The sequence below is a fragment of the Pipistrellus kuhlii genome, unplaced genomic scaffold, assembly GCF_014108245.1.
Source record: "Pipistrellus kuhlii isolate mPipKuh1 unplaced genomic scaffold, mPipKuh1.p scaffold_m20_p_24, whole genome shotgun sequence".
Classification (NCBI taxonomy): Eukaryota; Metazoa; Chordata; class Mammalia; order Chiroptera; family Vespertilionidae; genus Pipistrellus; species Pipistrellus kuhlii.
This window is the reverse complement of record NW_023425523.1, coordinates 1,433,176-1,456,663: the sequence shown is the minus strand read 5'-3', so window position 1 is coordinate 1,456,663 and position 23,488 is coordinate 1,433,176. Positions and strand designations below refer to the sequence as shown.

At 48.6% G+C, this 23,488-nt stretch overlaps 1 protein-coding gene across 2 annotated transcripts in view; it reads left to right on the top strand.

The window, feature by feature from the left end:
• The window catches only part of DPYD (dihydropyrimidine dehydrogenase), a 319,614-nt gene that overhangs the window by 5,713 nt on the left and 290,413 nt on the right, over positions 1 to 23,488 (top strand). For both annotated transcript variants that reach the window (XM_045586822.1, XM_036452548.2), the window contains exon 2: positions 15,418 to 15,528. In XM_045586822.1, coding sequence (XP_045442778.1) covers positions 15,418 to 15,528 — 111 coding nt within the window. The remainder of the gene's footprint in view (positions 1 to 15,417; positions 15,529 to 23,488) is intronic.

The window sequence follows — 23,488 nt, the reverse complement described above, 5'->3', positions numbered from 1 at the left end:
ACTTTAATTATTATGATCGAGGCAGGGGACAGACACAGCCCCAGCTGAAGTTCTCAAAGAAATAACATTATTGGAAGCTCGCGCCCAGAATGTGTTATCTGAACGAGAGCCCCCAAAGTGCACGGGGTTCCTTTTCTGGGTGCAGAACGGTTCTCTCCAACTCCCTCCCCTTCCTGGATGAAAACAATTATTCATCAGCAAATGCACCGTGTACAGGTGTGCTTAGAAGCCTAGAAAAACTATTGGAAGCTAATGTGCTTGCTTAGAGAAGCCAAAGGTTAGTCTATTTTGTACCAAAACATAATGAGTTTTTGTTTGTTGTTTGTTTTTTAATAATTGTGTAGGTATTTCTTTTCAGGAAAGGACAACTCCATATCCCTTCTAAATGTCATTGAGAATGCCGAGAAATAATCGTCACTAAAGCACTGGTTCTGAACTAGTCCCCAAACCAGTCAGAACCGCCAGAAGAAGCAATCCACTGCAGTAGAACAGCAGAGTTGGGGTGCGCACTGGGAGAACCTTGCCCCCCAGTATATAGATGGGGATAACCTGGAGAGACAAGGTTATGCCAACGACTCCCTCACTCCAGTCTCCAACAATCCAGGGGCAGTGAAAGGGTGCAGGGTCCTCCAGGGAAGGCAGAGGGGCTGTCCTGGCTGAGGAGGGTCAGGTGTAAGTCCAGGGCCAGCAGATTAGAGTTAAGGGAAACGGGGGGAAGGGGAGGGGGGGAGGTGTGGCTCTGAACACTGGCAGCGTGTGTGCCCCTGCTGCCTTACCTAAAACATGGCTCAAGCAACATCCCTTGCACCCAGAGGTCACTGGTTCAATTCCAGGTCTGGGCACATGGGGGCTCAGTCCCCAGGAGGGGCGTGAGCAGGAGGCAGCTGATCAATGGTTCTCTCTCACTGATATTTCTCTCCCTCTCACTCTCTCTGAAATCAATAAAAACCTACCCTATCTAATAAAAGAGTAATTTACAAATTAACCATCACTCTGCTATACCTACAAGCCACGCCCACCAGCGAATCAGGAGTGAGTATTCAAATTAACCCAACCAAGATGGCTGTGGCCAGGGAGAGAGCAGGAGGGAGGCTTGGGTTTTCCCAGTGATGGAGGAAGCCAAGCTTTCCGTACACCCTGGCTGGCCCAGGCCTCCACTTGGGTCACTGGGGAGGTGGGGGAGATGGGAGAAGTGGCGGGGGAGAAGGGGGGAGTGAGGAGAAGGAGGGAAGGGGAGTGTGGCCACTCTGCAAACCACCACAGGCCACTTGCCCAGGCCACCCCACACCCAAAGGGAACCCCCACCTTGATCCAGGACACCCTTCAGGGCAAACCAGCTGGCCCTCACCCATGCACCAGGCCTCTGTCCTATCTAATAAAAGAGTAATATGCAGATTGACCATCACTCCAACACACAAGATGGCTGCCCCCATGTGGACACAAGATGGCCACCACAAGATGACCAGCAGGGGAAGGCAGTTGGATGGGACCAGGCCTGCAAGGGAGGGCAGTGGTGGGTGATCAGGCCAGCAGGGGAGGGCAGATGGAAGGGACCAGGCTTGCAAGGGAGGGTAGTTGGGGGCGATCAAGCCTACAGGGGAGGGCAATTAGGGATGACCAGGCCAGCAGAGGAGGAAAGTTGGGGGTGACTGGGCCTGGAGGGAAGGGGAGTTGTGGGGGACCCAGGACTGCATGGGAGAGCAGTTGGGAGGGACCAGGCCTACAGAGGAGGGCAGTTAGGGGTGACTAGGCCACAGAGGAGGGAAGTTGGGGGCAAACAGGCTGGCAGGGGAGTGTTTGGGGTGATCAGGCTGGCAGGCAAAAATCAGTTAGGAGCAATCAGGAAGGCAGGCATGTGAGCAGTTGGGAGCCCACAGTCCTGGATTGGAGAGGGTGCATGCATGAATTTTATGCACTGGGCCTCTAGTGTCCTTTATAAATCCATGGTGCTTTGCTCCTACCCCACCCTAAACCACACAGTACCCACTTCACAACCACTGTCTTCAGTACTTCATCATCCAGATTCCTTGACTGCTCTAACCCTCTCCAAACTCAAAGTGACACCAGACTTAAAATACCACTAACTTCTACAGGAAAAGCTAATAATGTGGGTAAATGTTAGAGAAATCTAGAGATCAGAATTTCATATTTGTACAATCTCAGAACTTTAGAGGGCACCTCAATATGTATTTCGCAGTGAAAAAGCTGATGCCCATAGAGCTTAATTAAATGTGCTCCCCAAGGACAGCTATCCAGTCATGATTAGGACTAGAAATTTTACCTTTGTGTCTATGACATGGTACTTTATGCTTTTGTTTATATTTGTAATCACTACTCTTCATCAAGAAAATACATACATATATATAGCCAGTGACCAGAATGCCGGAACAATTGGTTGCTATGACACCCACGGTGGCCAGCAAACCAGCCCCCAGGACCCCTCCCTCTAGTTCGCCTGCCCCTAACCAGCCTTTCCCACCCCAATCCGGGGTGGGGCACTGGCCAAGCCCCCTTCAGCTCTTTCCCCTGGCTGACCCACTCTTCTGATCACTCTCTCTGCCCCAATAGGGAGCAGGGCCTGCTGGCCAACCTCCTGCAGCCCCTCCCCAGCCCAACCCAACCCCATATTGGACCCCCCCCCACTCCGCTCATGGGCAAGGCCAGCTGGCCAACCCCATCCTAGAAGAGCTCCCATCACCCCAATCAGCCCACAGCCCCTCCTCTAAGCCAGCTCTGCCCCAGATTCGCCCCCCCACCCCACTCCAATCAGGCGGGGCCAGCCAGCCAACCACTCATGGCCCCTCCCCCAGACCGCTGGCCCCCATCATCCCCCATTTTGGGGTGTGGCCAGCCAGCCCACCATCCACAGCCCCTCCCAGCGGCCAGCCCCATCTCCAATCAGTCCTCATCACACTGGCCTGTGGGCCCTACCCCCAGCCAGCCCCACCCCCAACCACGCCTCCACACACACCAATTGGGGGTGGGGCTGACCAGCCAACCTCCCATGGCCCCTTCCCCACGCTGACCTGAACCTCATTGGCCCCAATTGGGTTGGGCAGGCTAGTCAACCTCCTACTGTCTTCTAACAGGCCCAGCCCTGAACAGTCCCGATTGGGGCTGGGCTGGCCACACCCCACCTGTGCACGAATATGTGCACTGGGCCTCTGGAATATTGAAAAACAACACTGAGAAAAACATGGTCCTGCCTCACAGAGGTGTCTCTTTCAGAAAGGAGACAGCCACGGGCATGGAAGGGTGGGAACAGCGTGATCAAAGTCAGCAGTGAGCGGGCGATAAAACCCACGCACATGAGCCCATTTGATGTGGTGGTTTATTCAGACATCAAAACACAGGGCATGAAGATGAGAACTCCAAGCAGGCAGCAGGGCGGGCCTTCAGACGTGACCCCTTTCCCACTGTGTGCCTTCAGTTTTCTCCGCAAGACGTTTCCTAGTCACCCCTCCCAGGGTCCTTCATGTGTGGGCGGGGAGCGAGGCCTGAGGCTCGGGGCCTGGGCCAGGTTGTGGCAGTGGGCAGAGGGGGTGACAGACCGTCGGTCCTCCTCGTGGTGTCACTGGGCTCCTTGGACCTCTAAGAGGACAGATCCTGTACTTGCTGGAGGAAGCAGGAAGAAGAAAAGGCAGAGTGGACTGCAGGACTTGACCTGGTCGGGAGTTCTCTGCCTTCCCATTTTTTTCCCTTTAATTCCTCCCATGTGGACGTGTGGCTAGAAAACGCCACTTCGCTGAGCTCCTTGACACACAGGGCGTTGTTCTTTGGCAGCCATCGTGCACCAAGGGCTGTGATGGGCTAGGACCGTGGTTGGCAAACTCAGTAGTCTACAGAGCCAAATATCAACAGTACAATGATTGAAATTTCTTTTGAGAGCCAATTTTTTTTAAACTTCTAACGCCATTTCTTCAAAATAGACTCGCCCAGACCGTGGTATTTTGTGGAAGAGCCACCCGTAAGGGGCCAAAGAGCTGCATGTGGCTCACCAGCAGCAGTTTGCCGACCACGGGGCTAGGAGAGCAAGAATGAGCCACGGTCAAGGCCACCGTTCACACTGGAGGATTAACACAAACGCCATTGCCAGGGTGTGATCTACAGCGGACTGCTCCTCGCCTAAGCCTTGCCCCCTCCCGCTTCAGCCCTAGGCCACCGGGAATGCGTTATGCTACGATGGCAAAGACTTTGGGGGTATATATCCCATAATTATAATTTTCCACAGATGCCCATTTGTCTAGCTCCCAGTTCATCTGGCAATGAAATGAATGCACCAGGAGCCTATGTGAATATTTGGTTTTGTAACTTAAAAAAACCTGTACCTCCATGAACACCGATGGCTTATTGGGTGGGGAACCTTATCTTCTGCCAAGGGCCATGTGGATAGTTATAACGCCATTGGTGCGTGTGGGCCGTACAACACTATCAACTTAAACATTAGCCTGCGCTGTTTGGCCAGGCATCTAATTAACACCCCCGCGGCTTTGGCGGGACCAGACCCAGAGATAGCTTGGGCCTCGCTGCGCAGAAGGGCTGGCCGTTCGTTCCCTGGCCCGGTTCCGGTGAAGATAACTTTTGGGCCTATTGACTCACCCTTTGCATCCACTTTTCTGGAAAGATGGAGTCTCGCTGATTGGTTATGCAAGTTTTCATGGGATTACCTACTCAAGCTCCCCAGTGCCTTGGGTCACCATGGAAACCAGTTGATTGACATGGAGCTTGGAGTTTCTTCCATCCTTGTTAAGGGATCTCCATTGAAATGTGTGACCACCTTGCCGCCCAGGGAATCCTGGGAGATTATCTCCGAATCGGCCCGTGGTGTAGCAGTGGCAGCTTTAAATGCTGTTGACGTTTTGTTAGTATAATGGATGATCAGAATAACAGCGAATTAATTAAGAGGGGCTTGTAGGAAAAGAGATGGTGCTCCTCACTGCTCTTCCCAAGGCGGAGCTGGGGAATGGCTTCTTGGGGGTTGGGGGAGGGAGGGCAGGGAGTCCGATGCTGAGTGGTTGCTGGTTACTGTTGGGTGCTTAGGTGAGTATGTCCTCCATGCAGCAGTTAAGCCCTAAAAAGGTGGAGGTGGGAAGAGGACTGAGCCATTGGCTCTCCCCTGCCATCGGAGCTGGGCTCCCAACACCATTGTCCAGTCTCCACCCGTCTCCACCTTTTTCCAGTTTGTACTAGCAGGACTCCCGATTTTATTTATCCAGCATCATGTATGTTTCTGGTCGTTTTTCTTTCTGTCTGTGGCCGTTTGCCTTCAGTTTTGGAAAAGTACACTTTCGGTTTGTTTTATTTTTAAAGGCTATCTATTGGGATCTCTGGGTCCCTCCTGTGTAGTTTGAAAATAAAAGACAAGGAATTTTATTTTAGAAAATAGAAGACACCAAATTTTAAGATAATGCCTACAAGTGTTGTAAGGACTAATTTACAGATCTCATTATTCCTAAACCTGTTGCTGTGTTCAGGATTCACTCAGCTGGCCAGGACATTGCCACAGCCTCGCCGTGTTAGGTGTCAGGTCTTAGGTCCTGCCTGTTTCAAATGCTGCTTTTAGCGGCAGCTGACTTTGGAACTGGCAGTGCACAGAGAGACATCATACGTGGATGCGTTTACAATTGATCGAGTGCTTCATCCAATATGTCATAGAGGGTCACTCAGAATACTTGAGCTATTTATTATCCTGCATTTATAGGAGAAATGAATTTCATTTTCATCAACACCCTTCTTTAGTTTTTCCAATAAAATATATTAAGTTTGCTATAACAGATTGTAAGGCAAAAGAAATCTGAGCCTGGCCAGGTGGCTCAATTGATTGAGAATCATCCCGAACCCCAAAAAGGAGGTTGCAGGTTTGATCCCGGGTCAGGGCGATCAATGGATGGATCTTTCTCTTCCTCCCTCCCTCCCTCCCTCCCTCCCTCCCTCCCTCCCTTCCTTTCTTCCTTTCTTCCTTTCTTCCTCCCTTCTTCCCTTCTTCCCTCCCTCCCTCTCTTCCCAACCCTCCTTCCTCTTTCTAAAATCAGTAAAAAACATCCCCCTTTGAGGGTTAAAAAAGAAAGAAATTGGAGCTGTATTGATAAACATATTGTGTCTAGCCCTCAGGCTCTCCCCGTACTTCCTCGGAAACACAGGACCTGTGTCCACCCCCGCCCTGGCCTCTGTCAGCCGGAGCAGGCTGTGGCTAGCCCGAGTGCGGCCCACAGGCAGGCCTGTTAGTAATTAGGCAGCAACCTTGTTAATCCCCATCAGTCTTCCATGAAGCCAGCCTCTCTTCCGTGCCGGGACAATAACCTTCATTATCACTAATATTGCCATCCCTGAGAAGGAGGCTGGTGCCTCCGGATACATTCAGGTGCCAGGACGGCTGCTGGACGGTGTGGGGACCCGTCCAGCGCCAGGAAGTGCCTTTTACCCGCCACCTGGAAGTTAGTACCGTGCTTCTCCCCCCCGGAGCACAATGGCGGATGGTTTCCTCGGGCTGTGCCCCATTGCAGACAGGTCTGCAGAGGGAAATGGCTCTGGTTAGCATGCACGCGCCTTTTACAAGATAGTCTGCGAATAAAATAATAAAAGAAATCTCCCTCGACACTGAATGCTACTAATTTGGGGAAATTATTACTCATTACCCAGCGATGCCGCTGCTTAAAATTTATTTTCTGTGTGAGTCTGCAGTGACAGCTGAAGTGTGAGGAGCTTTGTGTGCGAGGTGACGGCGACAATTTACTCATCTCGAGATGCAGAGCATCTCCATGGCGATGAAGCACGCATAATGCTTCAAGGATTCTTTCAAACATAGGATCACGCCATCTTTCTGGGGGAAATAAAAGAAATCTAGCTTTATCCAACACAGCTCCGAGACCCTGAACTTCTGACCCGTCATGCCTCTCTCTCTCATTACGCATCCATTTCCTGATTTCTGCTTTCATGTATGGCTTCCATTCAGAATTAGGGTCAGAGGCAAGATGAAATTATGAATAACTCAATATATTTGGGACTTATTTATAGTAGTGTTTTTAAAACAAATATATATTTTTATTGATTTCACAGAGGAAGGGAGAGAGAGAGAGAGAAACATCAGTGATGAGAGAGAATCATTGATTGGCTGCTTCCTGCATGCCCCCTACTGGGGAATCAAACCTGCAACCTGGGCAGGTGCCCTGACTGGGAATCGAACCGTGCGTGGACTCCTGGTTCATAGGCCGATGCTCCGCCCTGAGCCACACCAGCGGGGCTGGAGCGTGTTTCTGAGTGAATTTGGGGATGTAGCGGCGGCAGGAGACTTGGCCCTCACCTGACGGCCTTCTGCTTGGGTTGTCCTGGCGCCTCACGAGGCCTGTGTGTCCACAGACCTCCCTTCTGGCTCTGACGCCGAGAAGGCGCCGTTGAGGGCAGCGCAGGCTCCCTTCGTCCGGTCCTCCCCGAGGTGCTGAGCCCCCGAGGGGAGTCCTCCCGCTCCTTACGCGCAGTGCGCTCCCAGGCCAGTGGGACACGAGGCACAGAAGCGGCACATCTCAGACAAGCCTGGGTTTCACTCAAACCCATGATCTAATCATGCATGCGAAATGTTTTTATGAATCAAAAGTGTTAAGGATGTAGTTTCTGTTATAATGGAAGTAGTGTTACTTGACATTTCTGAGTTGCAAACTCTATTTTTGGTACCAGAGCATCTGTGGCTTCTTCACAATTAAGGGGAAAAAGCTTAGCTTTTCAGATAAGATGTCTGGATTTAATTCAAATCCAACAATCGAAAGGAGCTCGAAGCGGCTCCGTGTCGCTGTCACATTCCTTTTCAGCCTGTGTGTCACTTGTGAGATGCCAGCGCCGTGCCAGCGCCGTGCCAGGACGCCCGGGGCCTCTGCGATCCCGAGCTCCTTCCTCTCCCCGCTTTTCTCTCCGGCGTCCCCGCTCCCCGGGAACCACCCGTTGCTGACACGGAGGCACCTGTGCTTTGTGGTTCTTCCCGACGAATGTCACTGCCATCCACTCCTCTGGAGCTCCCTCCCCAGCGGCTCTGAGTGCGGCCTCTTCTTCACGTCAGCCCGCAGCTGGTGGCCAGGTGTGCCGGGCAGCGTGCGCGCCCGTGGCGTGGAGAGGGGACAGACCTTTACCGTCTGACTCCACGTCTCGTCTGCGTGGTTGTCGACCCCAAAGCAAAACCAACCGCATTCTTTACGTGGACCGGCCAGCAGCCTCACGTTACACGCGTTGAAATAAACACGAAGCTAAAGTGACTGCTGCCGCGGAGGAGGGACAGAGGCGTGACTTAGAGCGAAGGGTCTGCAGCCCGTCGAGTTGGTTAGACTCTCTGTCACCTTCTGGGGCGTGACACGGCCTCCTGGTCCTCCTGTTTCCTTCTCTGGGAACTGGCGGTGACACTAAGGGCCTCCTGGGATGGTGACGGCGAAAGCCCTTCAGAAAGGTGCCCCCACTGTGAACAGTCTTTCGGGGGAGGAGCTTTTAGAAAAACGGGATGGTGTGCACTTTTCAAACCACAGGCACCAGGACATTGAGAGAAAGCATTGGACTGCTGTCTTCTCTGAAACACACCCCAGGCTGAGGACCAGCCTTGGGATGAACGGAGTGGTGGTGGGAGTGATGCCGCTGAGAAGTCAGGTGTCTGCCTGGTGGGAGGGGGAGGGCTCCAGGCAGGGGAGGATGGCTGCAGGGGAGAGGGGGGTTTCCGAGCAAACAGTTTACAGAGGACAGCGGGCACCTGCTTATCCACATCCGGTGCCATATTGTAAAGATGCAGGTCTGTGCGCAGGGAGCACCTATCAGCAGCCAATCAGCGCAGATGAAAGTGAATCTTTCCTTCCTTCCGTTTTTTCTTCCTGTGCTGGCACGACGTTTCCATTGATCACTTTTTGAAATGAGTAATTTTTGGTTTGGGATCTTTTGACATCTTGATGGATTTCAAGAAAAATACTAACTTATGCTGATGCGACCTCCCATTTGTCTTCTAAGTGCGTGAGCCACGTGCTCTCGTCCCGACATTTCCAGGCGCTCTGGCCCGGAGCTCGCTCCCTCGTGGCTGGCCCGCCATGCCTCCCACACCCGCCTGGCCACGGACCCGCCCGGCACCGTGTGCAGGACTCTGAGGCACATGGTTAACAGAATGAACGAAGTGGCTGGAACTAGCCGGCAATGGATGGCTTGTGGTGGGAAGGAGTCAGAGATCCCTGGTGCAGGGCATGCAGCCCTTTCCTGTCCACGGGGTCCTGTCCTTCCACTCGGGGTCCCCTCACACCTGTCCGCAGTTCCCGTGGGAGTTAGAGCCCCACAGGAGGGAAGGAGGGAGCGGAGGTGTGCACCCCTCCCTTTATGCGACTTCCCCGTCCCCCCAAATACAGCCCACTGGCTGGAGCTTCACGCAGGAAAGCGTGAGGAGCCATCACTTGGCCGGCATTCTGGAGACTCTGTTTCTGTCCAGGTGCCTTCAGGTTGAAGGGGCGGGAGGGGGTCACTATGAGGCCGGCTCTGGCTCTCGTCCGCTGCGGGCGCAGGGACGAGAACGTGCTTCCAGTTTTCCGTTGGGCCCTCTCCGCCCGCCTCGGGCCCAGTGAGGCGCTGGAGCAGCACAGACCCAGCCTGTGCCTCCCGGAGCAGGTGGCTGCGATGGGAACTAGGTTACCCTGACAAAGAGGAGGCACCTGGGCAGAAACCCCCCGGACTGGGCACCCGTTCCCGTGTCCTCTCTCCATGGGCTGATAGGGGCCAGGCTGATTCCCCCATGACGCTGCCTGACCATGTGTGAGGTGTCACCGAGGAGAGGCTGAGCCAAGCCCCAGCATGCAGGGCTTTCCGTGGGCATCGCCATGGTGGCATAGAGTCCTGCAGCCTCTGTGCTCAAACTCTGCTCCACTGCCCGGCAGAGCCCGGCCCGGGCGCACACCCTCCGGCGGGTCGGCCTCCCAGCTCAGCTTCAGGAGGAGGTCAGGCGCCTCTGACTCAGGCCTGGGCGGCCTGTGGGGTGTCAGCAGCTGCGTCTGCCTGCGTCCTGCACCCACTTCCCCCTGCAGCCACGCAGGACAACCTACACCTGCGGAGCAGGGGCCGGCAGGCAGCCGCAGGGAGTTAGGCCTCTGGAGGGGGACCAGTCTGGCCCCGCGGTGTTGAATGAAGCCCCAGGAGGAGTAAAAGCCGTTGTTTCTCTGTGGCTCACCTGAGGTTTCAACGGAAATCATTTGCAGCGAGGTAGCTGTGCCCAAGCGGAATTGCTGGGTCACGTTTGGTAGAGAAGGGAGGCCTCTGGAGCTGACTCCATGCTGCATGTTTCCCGTGACATGATTCCTTTTAAACGGCGATGGCCTCTCGGTGCTCAGAGGGCATTCCTGGGAAGACGAGGTACTGGTGCGGTGAGCACACAGCTCAGTGAGCAGGCGACAGGGATCAGGTGATGGGCTGTAGGATCATGTGCCTGAAACCTGTATAATTTTGTTAACTAGTGTCACCCCAATAAATTCAACAAAAAGGAAAAAATATAAAAAAAATAGTATTCCCCTAAAAAAAAAAAAGAATAGAAGATTTCACCATTAAGAGAAGAAAAATGGCTTAAATAGCAGTTAATAGATGAGCTTTACATTATTTAAAAATATACACAAAATCATATCTTTCTAATAGAATCTTTTTAAAAATATATTTATTTTATTCATTTTTTACAGAGGGGAAGGGAGAGGGATAAGGAGCTAGGAACATCAATGAGAAAGAAACATCGATCAGCTGCCTTTTGCACACCCCCTATTGGGGATGTTCCCCGCAACCAAGGTACATGCCCTTGACCAGAATCGAACCTGCGACCTTTCAGTCCGCAGGCCGACGCTCTATCCACTGAGCCAAACCGGGTAGGGCTAGAACGAATCTTATTGCAGATATAGATTTGATTTCTCTTTCTTTTAGAAACATCCCCTGATGGCAAGAGTATTTCTCCACACCCATAAATAGCCCTTTAACTGTGGCTTCTCATGGGCATGTCCGTTCCTCCCCCGTGGACACACCGTGACTGACCTCCTGTCTGCCTGCCGTGGCTCTCCAGCTTCTCATCGCTATCAGTGACCACTTACATCCTCTTAAAAATACTTCTTAAAGGATTTCCTTGTTATTTTAAATGTTTCAACAGGAGCAATAAAAAAATAAAACACAGGAACTTGCCCTTCCAATCCGGCCCTCCCCAGGTCCCCCTTCTGGCTGACCCGCGTTACTCCCTGAACACACTTCCTGGCAAACGACCTTATTTGTGTCCACCCGTCCACTCCCCCCATCTGTGCGGAGGGGCCGTGCCTCGGAGATGCTGAGGTGTCTGTTGTGTAAGCAAATCACACGTTGGCCCCGAGGACATTCCCGGGGGAGCAAACAGCAGTGACGTTGCCGAGGTTCGTGGCGCTGGCTGCCGGGGGCAGGGGGGCCAGGCCTCGGCACCCGGTGGTTAATGATTACGTGGCCGGAGCTGTTTGTCCCTGGGCCGGGCACACCGTGTCCTCCGCCAGAGAAGCCAGTGAAGAAGGAGAAAACAGACCGGCCTGTGTGGCCAGCATTCAGCCCTCCCCCTCCCCCCCAGCATTCACGCCCTCCTCCCTCCCGGCATTCAGCCCTCCTCCCTCCCAGGGAACTCGCTCGCTAAGGAATGTTTCTTGGTAACAATGGTGTTTCTGGATTGTTTTTCCTGAGGAAGCAGCATGCTCTGGGGACAGGAGCCTGTGTGAATAACACCTTTGTGTGTGAGGGCCTTGCTGCCCAGCTTCCTGGGAGAGCACAGACACTGACCGTTACGTGATCTCCCGTCCGCCGTGTCCGTGAGTGGCAGCGGCCCTGGGAGCTGCACAAGTTCATGGGGACCGTCTGCGTGCGGGGGGGACACTGTGCTCAGTGTTTGCAGGAAATGGTCCCGAGCTGGGACTTGCAGTGAGCCGGTGAGGGACATAAGGGCTGCACCCGGACCCGGGAGAGCCGGGAGCGGAGGTGTGCAGTGGGATTGCGCACGGACTCGATAAACAGAAACGGGGACAGCGCCCTGACAGAGGCCCGGCCCCGGGGCCTCTGCCGCTGGAGTTCCAGCTGTCAGGCCCTGAGGGCCGTGCTTCGGGGCTCGGAGGCCTGCTCCCGTCTGTGAGCCAGGCCTTGGCTGCAGGGCCCCCGCCCCGTGTTAGGGAGGGGCCCGCGCAGATGCAGGATTCGGGCCGCTATTGCGACATCCCCCGCTTCCCGGAACGCTGTGGGCTGACCAGGGCAGCGGCACGGAGCCTTGATCTCTTGCATAAACATCTCTGGTCCTGTTCTGTCATTTCCTCCATAAATACAATTAGTGCAATGTCCTCCAGTTCCGTTCTTCTGTTTCCAGAATCCCCAGTGCTTCCCCCCACTCCCTCCCTCCCTGGCCCCAGTACATTGTTTTTTTGTTTTTGTTTTTGTTTTGTATTATTTGAAAGGCAAAGCCCAATTCTTTGCATGAGAGACAATCACCCTCTGTCTATGCGCAGACAGGTGATTTGCCTTTTACCAGGAAGGGTTAACGGGCTATGAAAACGCCCAAGTTACCCAGCGAGGGGACCCCGGGCCCTGTGGGGACCCCGCGCTGGCCTTTTCTTGGGGAGAATGTAATTTGGAGCTCTCCCGCCTCGTCCCGCCAGCTGCTTACTTATGGATGATATTGACTTTTAGTTTTCAAAAGTCTCGCTTTGGAAAATTGTTTTTAACAGCTCTCAACCACTCACGTCCTGTGTTTTTATTTTATATCACTTTTCATTGGGGATATTATTAAGTCAAATCCGTGGTAACCGTTCTCCGCAATTCAATTTCTTTTTACCCGAGATCCATTGAATTCGAGTCACTGCCTTTTCGCAAAAGGTTAACCCAATATTTCATGTTATGCTTTCTACTTATGCCGCGCAAGAGAAAAGTCACCATGATAAGCAGCCGATAAATTGTATTCAGAATGTTTCTTCTCAAAAGTTACATTACTCTGCCCACACAGATAAGCATAATCATTTATCACAATAGGAATTGTGGAAATAAAAACGAAAATAAATGCAGCTGTCTTTCTTGCATGTTACCCAGACATTTTTTCTTTCTTTCTTTTTTCTTTTCTGTAAATGTGGGCTACAGTAAATAACCACCTTTGAAAAATGTCATCTCTTTATGGATGTGTGAATTAATAGGAGATTAGTGATGGGTCAAAATTAAATAACTATTCAAACAACTGCATTTATTTTATATTAAGAAAATGTTTTCTTTTTTGTATAAAAATATGGTTACATTTTTAATGTTGGCTCTTATTATTGTAGTTAAGAGGTTGCATTGGCATTATTTTATCATAAGGAATAAGCCATGTAAAACTCTTAGCTCTGCTGTATGTTTGTCATCCAGAAAACATGGATATCTACAGAGAGAGTTTGAAGAAATATCATGTCTGTTATCTATAGGAATTACTAAAAGTAATTGTCACTTATAGTGGGCTAATCAAGTAAGTTCCAGTGATGTTTATTAGAAGATTACAGTATACAACGAAATCCACTGAAAATAGAATTTAATGATTATTGCTTTTGGTAACAGCTTTATTGAGAAATAATTTACATACCACAATAATTTACTCATATAAAGTGTAGAATTCAAAAGCTTTTAATGTATTCATAGAGTTTTGCTACCGGTACTAGTACCACAACTAATTTTTATCACCTCTTTGTTTTGAAAAAAAATAAGTTTTTATTTAGGAGAAGAAAGGAGAGGGAGAGAGAGAGAGAAACAAGAATGAGAAACATTGATTGGCTGCCTCATGCACACCCCCTACTGGAGAACAAGCCCACAACCCCGGCATGCGCTCTGACCTGGAATTGAACTGGTGACCTCCTGGTGCATGGGATGATGGGCAACCACTGAGCCACACCGGCCAGGGCTAAGCCACCCACCCTTAGCAGTACTCCTCATTCCCCCCTAACTCCCCAGCCCCCGGCAACCACACGCTACTTCCTCCCTCCACAGATGTGCCTTTTCTAGACATTTTATTTCAATGGAATCATGTGATATTTTATAACCGGCTTTTCTCAGCATAATGTTTACCATATTCACCCATGATGGTTGTACATCCTCCAAATTCCTTTCCTTTATTAATATCTAACTCCACTGCATTGTGTTCAGAGAACTACCTTTTGTGACTTTAACTCTTTTATTTCATCGAGGTTTGCTTTGCAACCTCCTCTGTGGTCTGTCTTAGAGGCTGTTCTGACCACACGTGAGGAGGACGTGTATCTGCGGCTGTGGAGCTGGAGTGTTCTATACATTCCGTTAGGGTCCGATAATGCAGTGTTGTTCAAGTATGTTCCTTTAAAAAAATTTAAATTCATTTTTACAGAGACAGAGGAAAAGAGAGGGTGAGGGAGAGGGAGGGAAGGAGGGGGGCAGGGCGAGAGAGAGAGAGAGAGAGAGAGAGAGAGCGAGAGAGAGAGAGAGAGAGAGAGAGAGAGAGAGAGATCAATTTGATGTTCCACCTACTTATGCACTCATTGGTCGATTCTTGTGTGTGCCCTGACCACCTTGGCGTATCCGGACATCTCTCAAACCCGCTGAGCTGCCTGGCCAGAGCTCAAGTCTATTTCTTCTTTGTTCTTCTGCCTTGAGTCTAGGATTCTTGATTGACAGTTTTTTTCCTTTTAATACTTTGAAAATCTCACCCCACTACTTGCTGACAGCTACTATTGTGGATGAGAAGTCAGCTGTTCAGCTGACCGGCACTCTCCGGACAGGAGGAGTCATTTTTGTTTTTCTCTTACTCCTTCCGAGATGTTCTTTTCGGTGTTGACGTGTAGCATTTTAGCTACTGTGTCTGTGTGTGAGTCTCTTTGCATTTATCCTGCTTCACATTTGTTGAGCTTCTGGATGTGCCGTTTAATGTTTTCTCTGTTTTTAAAATCAAACCTGGGAAGTTTTCAGCCATTGTTACTTTTTATGCTTTTTACCTCCTTTCTTTCCCCTCTGGGAATCCCATCACAGTGCTTTGGTGTACTTAACAGCGCAACGCATATCTTTCAGGCTTTCTTAATTCACTCCATACTTTTTCCGCTCTGTTCATCGGATTGCATAATCTCTCTTTAAGTGTGCTGCTTCTTTCTTCTGCCAGTCCAGATCTACTATCGAGGCCATTTAGCAAATTTGTCATTGCAGTCCTGGTGGTTTTTCACTCAGCTAAGACAGTGGTCGGTAAACCGAGGCTCACGAGCAGCAGTTTGCCGACCACTGAACTAGAATATCACCTAATAAATGATTACATGCAGTACGTTTATTGTGGAATCACAGTAGCAGAAGGAGATAGCAACATGTATACTGTATGGTGTGTGGGGGCAATATCAAGATAATGTTTTAAATTTATTTTTAATACCAACATATTTATGTATGTTTATATCTTGTTTTTACTGTCTTTAGAGTATCCTGGCTTTAAATCCTCGGACACAGACTCATGCAACTCTGCGTTCGACTTCGGCCAAGAAATTAGATAAGAAACATTGGAAAAGAAACCCTGATAAGAACTGCTTTGTAAGTACCACTGATGTATAATTGCACGCTGAAAAATGATCTCGCTTTACACACTGTGAGGCAAGATTATACACTTACTTAGAAATACACTTAAGTATGAGTAAAATACAGCTGTTGTTGTTTTTTAAATTAAATATTTTATATTAGAATCATTTCAAACTGTGTTTAATTTTATTGTTTAAAAAGATCTATGGAAACGGTTAATCATCCTGTAAATTGAGTTTGTTGCCCAAATTAATTTTCTTAAAAATTTATAAAATTTCTCTTACAATAGTTTGGATAATGACACCATGGTACAGAAGAGTTTCTGTTACTGACATAATTCAACTGAAGAAGGGTAAACGAATGTAGAAACTCATAAAATGTGCTTTGGGGGAACATGTGAGCATGAGATGTTTAATATGAACCCATCATAGTATATCCAGGGGAGATCTCTGAGCTTCATCGTTAGAGCATTGTTTAACTGGGCCCCTGAGGAGACCTCAGGCTGGGACTGTGAAACCCTCGGATGGGGTCAAGTACAGCCTCAAAGGAAACATTTGCCATGCCATCTTAGGAGGGATACATCTTTAAATTTGTAACCCGATTTCCCAAAATTAATTCCCCCACATTAATTGTCTCAAATTAGCGAGACAATAGTATAAGCTTATTTAACATTTGTTCTCTTGGTATTTTTTTGTATACTGCCCAATACAATGATTTCAATTTATTTTGATGTACTTATTTCCTTTGTACTTGTACATTTCATAAGGTAGGAACAATCCATTCAGTGGTAAAGTATGCAACAGTTAAATTATTTTTGAAACCATTAACAATCTGGAAAAATACTCACAATCTTTATTCATGAAAAAGCATGAAATGTCACTGTGTTTAATAATTATTTGTGCATTTATATGTCTAAGAGGCATCTCAAACTTAACATGTTGAAAATCCAAATTATGATCTTCTCCCTAAAACCTATTCTTCTTCAGGTCATCATTACCCATCCTTTGCCGACGGCAGAAATTGTCATTTCTCTCACCTTTCCCACCTAATTAGAAGGGCCTTTTGGCTTTGCCTTCAGACATATCCAGACTCATTACCTGTCACCACTTAATCATACCAGCCTGGCGAAGTCACCCGTTCTCTCTCCTGCATCATTCAATAGCTTCGATCCGGTTTCCACATTTCTGCCTTTTCCTGGAAGACTCTTCTTCCTTATTCTTCTTCCTGTTTATCCACCATCCATCCATATCTATCTATCTATCTATCTATCTATCAATCATTATCATCTGTCATCTATCTTATATATCATCTATCAATCATCTATCTATCATCTATCTATCTATCTATCTATCAATCATTATCATCTATCATCTATCTTATATATCATCTATCTATCATTCATCTATCTATCATCTATCTATCTATCTATCTATCATTATCTATCTATCTATCTATCATTATCATCTATCATCTATCTTATATATCATCTATCTATCAATCATCTATCTATCATCTATCTATCTATCATTATCTATCTATCTATCTATCTATCATTATCATCTGTCATCTTATATATCATCTATCAATCTATCTATCATCTATCTATCATTATCTATCTATCTATCTATCTATCAATCATTATCATCTATCATCTATCTTATATATCATCTATCTATCAATCATCTATCTATCATCTATCTATCATTATCTATCTATCTATCTATCTATCTATCGATAATATTTTTTCTTTTTTTCCTAGCCCTAATCCTACCTCTAACCCTAAGTCTTTCCTTCTTTTTAGATAGAAAAACTTTAATATGGGATCTGGCCATAGAGTCTCTTTTTAATAAAATAGCCGAAGAATCCTTTTAGTAAAATAGCCGAAGAATCCTTTCCAAATTCCCCGCTCAGCATCTGTCAGGGAGTTTCCAGCTTTCCCAGAGTTTGCACAGTTTCTTCCCAGCTCAGCAAGGCCTTCTCCAGCGCCCACTGAAAACGGTGCCAGCCCCCCCCTCACCCTCCATGGCCTCCTGCTCATCGGTGATAGACCCTGTGTGGCACTCACTGGTTCGGTTGTGGTCCGCTTTTTCACCAGAGGATGAAGTCCGGGGGCGGGCAAGGATGGTTGGGTTGGGTTTCACTAACTGTGCCCACACCTTCTAGAAGAGTTGGTGCCGATGAGGGGCTACGGACTTGACAGTTTGCTGGGGAACGGGGTCCAGAGCACCTTCCTCTTGCACTTGAGTCTCGCTGTGATGAAATGGACAACTCAGATTTCTTTCCTCGCTTCACTGATGGGAAAGACGTTTTGGAAAATGTTAGATGATTACTTAAGTGCATTGCAGATTGCTCAGCGTGGCTTCTAGCGTGCTGGTCACGTGACCCTGTGTGTGGGTTCTGGTATATCTCATGTCCGGAGAAAAGATAAATAGCGTCACGTTAAACCAGATCCATGTGAGATAGGGAACCATGGACTGGACCGGCTGCTCATTCATGACCAGTGTCTTACATCATCCCCCGGACCGCCTTCCAGAAGGTTCATTTCCTGCCAGTCTCTGGCCAGCAGATGGAAAGGTTTTACTATTTCCTTTGATTTTTCTTTGCTTTTCAAGAAAATCTCTTCTGCTTCGGTCTGGCTCAGGAATCACTGACGTGTCGCCATTTGCGGGTCCGCACCGGGCGGGGGCATGGGGTTCCTCTGAGGTCGCAGGGGCATTTTCCCGAGACCTTGTCTAACAGCTCCCCTCTGCCTTTCTCCTTCCACCGGGTCCTTGGGACGGCCATGTTCCAGGCCCTGCGGTGAGTGCTGCTCAGAGATGAGTAAAAATTCGCAACAAAAGTAGCCTGACGTGATCTGTAGACACACATGCAGCGTTCCCAAGTCAGAGCGCAGGCTCTTCTTAGCGGGCAGGCGTCTGAGCCCTGAGAGCCTGCAGAAGGCGGTTCTGAGATGTTCCCTCTGGAACGTCTTCCCCTGGCAGTTCAAATCCATCCCCGGGCTAATTGGAGACTCCGAATGCAGCGGGGGATTAAACGGGCACATGTGTTTATGCTGGTTAATGAGGCACAGAGCAGTGATTTCCAGATCTCTTAGGCAGGTGCTCCTCGCTGCTGTTTGTTTTTGCCATTTCTCAAGATGCTGAACTGTCCTGATTAATAAGTATTTTTGCACTCAGATCTCCATGACTAATTTTTTAAGACCAAAAGTATGGTATAAATCAGAAAACATCCCAGCTGAAGATAAAAAGGGAGGCAAGTCAAGGCAGCCCACTGTTAGCAGGTTTTCAAGAATTTTAGCTAATTTGTTGTAAACACTTGATGCTTAGTAGGAGCACACATTAAAAAAAAATCCTATATAATAAAGAGCTACTAAGCTAATTAGTAGAACAGAGCAACCATGCCTATGACCTCCCGGACGAAGCCGAGGCTGTGAGAGCCACGCCCTTGCATGAATTTCGTGCACCGGGCCTCTAGTAAGTAAATGAAAGCATAGCTTGAAATAGAATGAGGATTCTAAGCCCAAAACCTCCCCCCATATAGACAGGTTCAGACTTTGTCCTTTTGAAATTGGGTGGGGTCTTCCGTCAGATGAATGCTGAGGCTTAACCAATATTTACCTTACCTGCTGACACGCTGCCCAAGGGGAGGCATTCTGGCCGTGGTCTTACAGCCTGGTCCTGGATTCCAAAGGAGAATTAGGGGTGAGATCAGGTTCCCTAAGAACACAGAGCACAACCCGAGTTAGTCCTCAGCGCCTGGAATCGTCCACTGGCTCCCACCGTCTGCTCTGAGGTGTGGACTCGGAAGCATGCCCCTGAACACCTCTGGGCGTCCGCTCAGGGCTGGGAACACGCCCTCCTGCAGGGGGAGCCTCTGAAGGAGGCCTGTGTCCCTTCACGCCCTCTGGACGGGCCGGCCCTGCTGGAGAGAAGTCAGCCCCCATGTTGGGAGACGTGCAGAGGAGAAACATTGGCTTGAAATGTGACTCGTACAGTCTCCCTGAGGACCAAACAGGAACGGAAGACCTACTGTGTGCCGGCCATCGTGACAAATGGCAGGGAGGACCACACACTCGTCTTGCCCTAGCCATTTGCCATCATCCACACGCCATTCAGTTCAGTCCCTGCAGCCGCTGTCAGAAGAGCCAGCCCGAGAGCCACACCTGGAGTCAGGAGTGAATCCTTTTCCTTCTGGGAAACAGAATTAAAGGTGAAATACAAGAGACGGAGGGCGAGAAAGAGAAGAGGAATCTGCCCCACTGGAGTGGACAGCAGAATGGGGAAGGGTTAAGAGGAGGGAGCCGATGGACTGAAGGCTGGAACCAATTCCAGTGCCGAATGGCTAAGAGTAGCGGTGAGGGGAGCACAAAGAGATGGGCTGAGGGTCACACAGGTGACAGTCCCAGACACAGCCACGAGGGCGGCGCCAGCTGTGCGCTATGTCGTAAACTCTTCATTCTGCTTATTTCATCCAGGGATGTGTGTGCCACCTCATGAGGAAAGCATTTTCTTGGCTATGTGCTAGAATTTAGAGATTTAAAAAAATACAGCGTGAGAGCGTGTGTGTGAGAGAGAGAGTGTGTGTGTATGTGCGTGTGTGTGAGGGGGGGGGAAGCAGAGGAGAGAAGAGGTAGAGGAGAGAGATGGAAAGAAACAGATAATATATATTTTTTAAATGATAGACACATACTTTTTTATTTTATCATTTTTTAAATGATAGACACATACTGCATGAGAGGGAGGGGGAGAGAGAAAAACATCATCGATGAGAGAGAATCACGGATGGGTTGCCTCCTGCACGCCCCCTAGTGGGGATCGAGCCTACGGCCAGGCCTGTGCCCTGGACCAGAATCGAACCCGAACCCTCTGGGCCGCAGGCGGTGTTCTATTCACCGAGCCAAACCAGTGAGGGCAAGATACTAGAGTTTTAAAAATTATGTTTTCATTAATTTTTAGGGAGGACGGGGAGGGATAGAGAGATAGACACATCAATGAGAGAGAAACGCCATCGGGTGGCTGCCTCCTGCACGCACCCCACTGGGGACAGAGCCCACAACCTGGGTATATGTCCCGACCAGGAATCAAACTTGGTTCATAGGTCAGTGCTCAACCACTGAGCCACACCGGCCCGCCAGATACTCGATTTTTTTGAGCACTTGCTACTCTGTGCACCAAATCGGAATGAATGATATGCCTGTGATTTTATTTATTTTGTCGCACATTCACTCCTTTCTCCCCAAAGCTCCAGGGTGTTGCTTTTAAAATGACAAAACAGTGATAGACTTCACTTGGAAAAGATGTCAGGGTTCTATTCTGCGCTGTTTTCCACAAAGTGAGTTGTTCTGTTTTATTACACGGGCTATTTTTAAAAAAAGAGGACAATGCACTTTTCCCTTTCATTAGCAGACTGGTAAGGAATCATGGGAGATATAGTCTAAAAAAAGACATGTATTTAAAAAATCATCACTGATTTGATTTTTAATATATCATTTATAGAAGAACAGATGGTGGAGTTATAGTTATAAACAATGAAATACAAAAATCACCCAGCCTGATGGCTTTTAGTAGGCAATTTGCATGATGAAATTAAGTTGGGGGGAAAATGGGATTCTTAATTCTATGGATGATATTCCTGGTACTTACCCTCCCCTCCCGTCATGATCCCATTATTTCTTCTCTCTCCTGGTTGCCTAGACCCCTCATACGGTTCCTCATCTCCTGTTTCCTCCTGTTCAGTTTCTCTGCTATCTGGCGTTGATTCTTTTTAGAGATTTAAAATCAGATTCTGCTGCGAAAATCATTTATGTTAAATAATTTATATGAAATAAAAGGACTGTTGAATGAAAGCACAAAATAGTTCGTTAAGAAGCATTGCTGGCGTGAATAATGTCCTATTATAACAAAGGGGCTTGGCTCCATTTTCCTAACTAAGAGTGTGGCTAAGCACATCTTCATGTCCTCCCCACATTCAGACCCAGATTTCAGGTGGAGGGGCAGCGGAAAGCGGGACCTCAGCCTGCATCTTGCCGTTTGTGGGCGCACACAGGAGTCTTCCAGCCCCGCAGTAATTGCGTGACTTTAATCAGATACCTAGCAGCGCCCGCAGCGCTGGCTGCCACAGGGAGACGCTCTGCAGGGGCCCCTTAGACCTCCCGCCCCACGCCTCCTTTTCCTTTCTCTCCATCACACCCTCGGCCGCGTGCGTTCGCTCTCCCGCTCCCCAGGCCTGTTTGCTCACCTAATTCGGTTATTAGCAGCCGTGACGTCTGTAATTCTCCCCGGTCACTGGCTCCTCGGGCAGGACATGGCCCACGTGGTCCTCTGGGTTTGTTACGGGAAAGTCAACCATTCAGAGTCCGGGGCAAAGGCGTGCGCTCACCCGGCTGAGGGACCAGTGCCGCCCGGGGCCTGCTGTGCCTGTGCACCGGGGGCCCGAGCTGAACGGGCGATCCGCTCCGAGCTCGGCAGTCCTCAGTCCATCTGGGCCTTGCCTTCCTCAGGGAGCTGGCCCAGGCGGGAAGACCAGGGCGATGATTCAGCGCTCATCTGTGGACGCTTCGGGTGTGGCTCACGTCCTGGTCCCAAGGTCTGTCAGCTTCCACTCGGGAAGCCATGGGGAGGTGTGGAGCCCTGGTCCTCAGTTCCCCCTCCGAGGAAAAGGCCCATGCTGCCCGCGCAGAGCGAGCATTCAGTGGGACTGAGCTATGGAAGGACCTACGGAGGCTCAGAGATTTTTAGGAAATTAATAGACAAAAAAATCCTTCCACTGAGCCACCAACACTTCCAAGTGTGCTGCTTCAGTCTTAGTCTGTGCTTCCGTATTTTTATTAAAAATGGGATTATAGCTTGTATCTTACTGTCTGAACCTCATTTTGTTCACATACAATAACATGTACATGTTCCATGTAATCGCATCATACTACATGTTCGTTGAATGCTTTTTGTTTCACAGTCACATGATCATTTACACGTCTAATACCTGGAGTTGCACAGTGGGTGTTGTGAGGGCCTTGCACATAGTTAGTTACACATGTTAGGTTATTTTCTGAACGTGTGTGAGTAATCTCTGCCTTCTCTCTGACCTTCAGTTATTAGTTATAAGTCAGAAAGGGAATCATTTCATTTCACATATCTGGAAACATGAGTCACAGTCTCCTAGTGCATGGAAGAGCCTTTAATCTCTCCTTATTGTTTCCTCTGAAAACTCGGGTTTTCATTTGAGCGGCTCCCACACAAACATCGGAGACGCTGACTAACGGTGACACACACCAAGGGGACATGCTTCTTGCTGTGAGTTACGTGACAGTTTCTCTTTTATAACGATGACAAGAGTAACACTGATTCATGTCCAATTAAGGATAATTGTATAAATTAGTCATTTCACATAATATAGATTTATGTTAGTATTTTTTAAATAGGCAATTTAAATGTGTATAATACACATGCATATTTATACGTTCATTTAATATCGATGTTGATATTTACATGCTACATACACATAAAGGAAACTCCTTTTAGTATATTTGCTGCCCTAATAAACAGAAAATGTAATTGCATTTCACAGTCCAACTTCTTATCTCTCCTATAGTGGCACTTTCATATTCTCTTAAAGGATGGGCTGTTTTGACTTATTTTATTGCTTTTACTCAATATGACATTTTAAGAGAATAGTCACCATCTTTAATATGTTTCTAAACAGAAATGATATTTTCTCGTTGTTAAACAGAGAGATATAGGAGACTTCCCCATCGTACCGACTAAAAATATTTTAAATGCTATCTTTTCTACAATCTCAGTTTCCTACAGTTTTACCTTTTTTGGGGGGATTTTGCCATTTATCAATCTAAAACAATCTTGGCCTTTGCATCTGCCTGGCCAGTTCTTTTATTTTTAAATTGTCATGTGATATAGAAGTATGTCTTATCATTCTGTGATTTTTCAATTTGGAGGATCTTTGTCTTTTAATAGAGAACTTT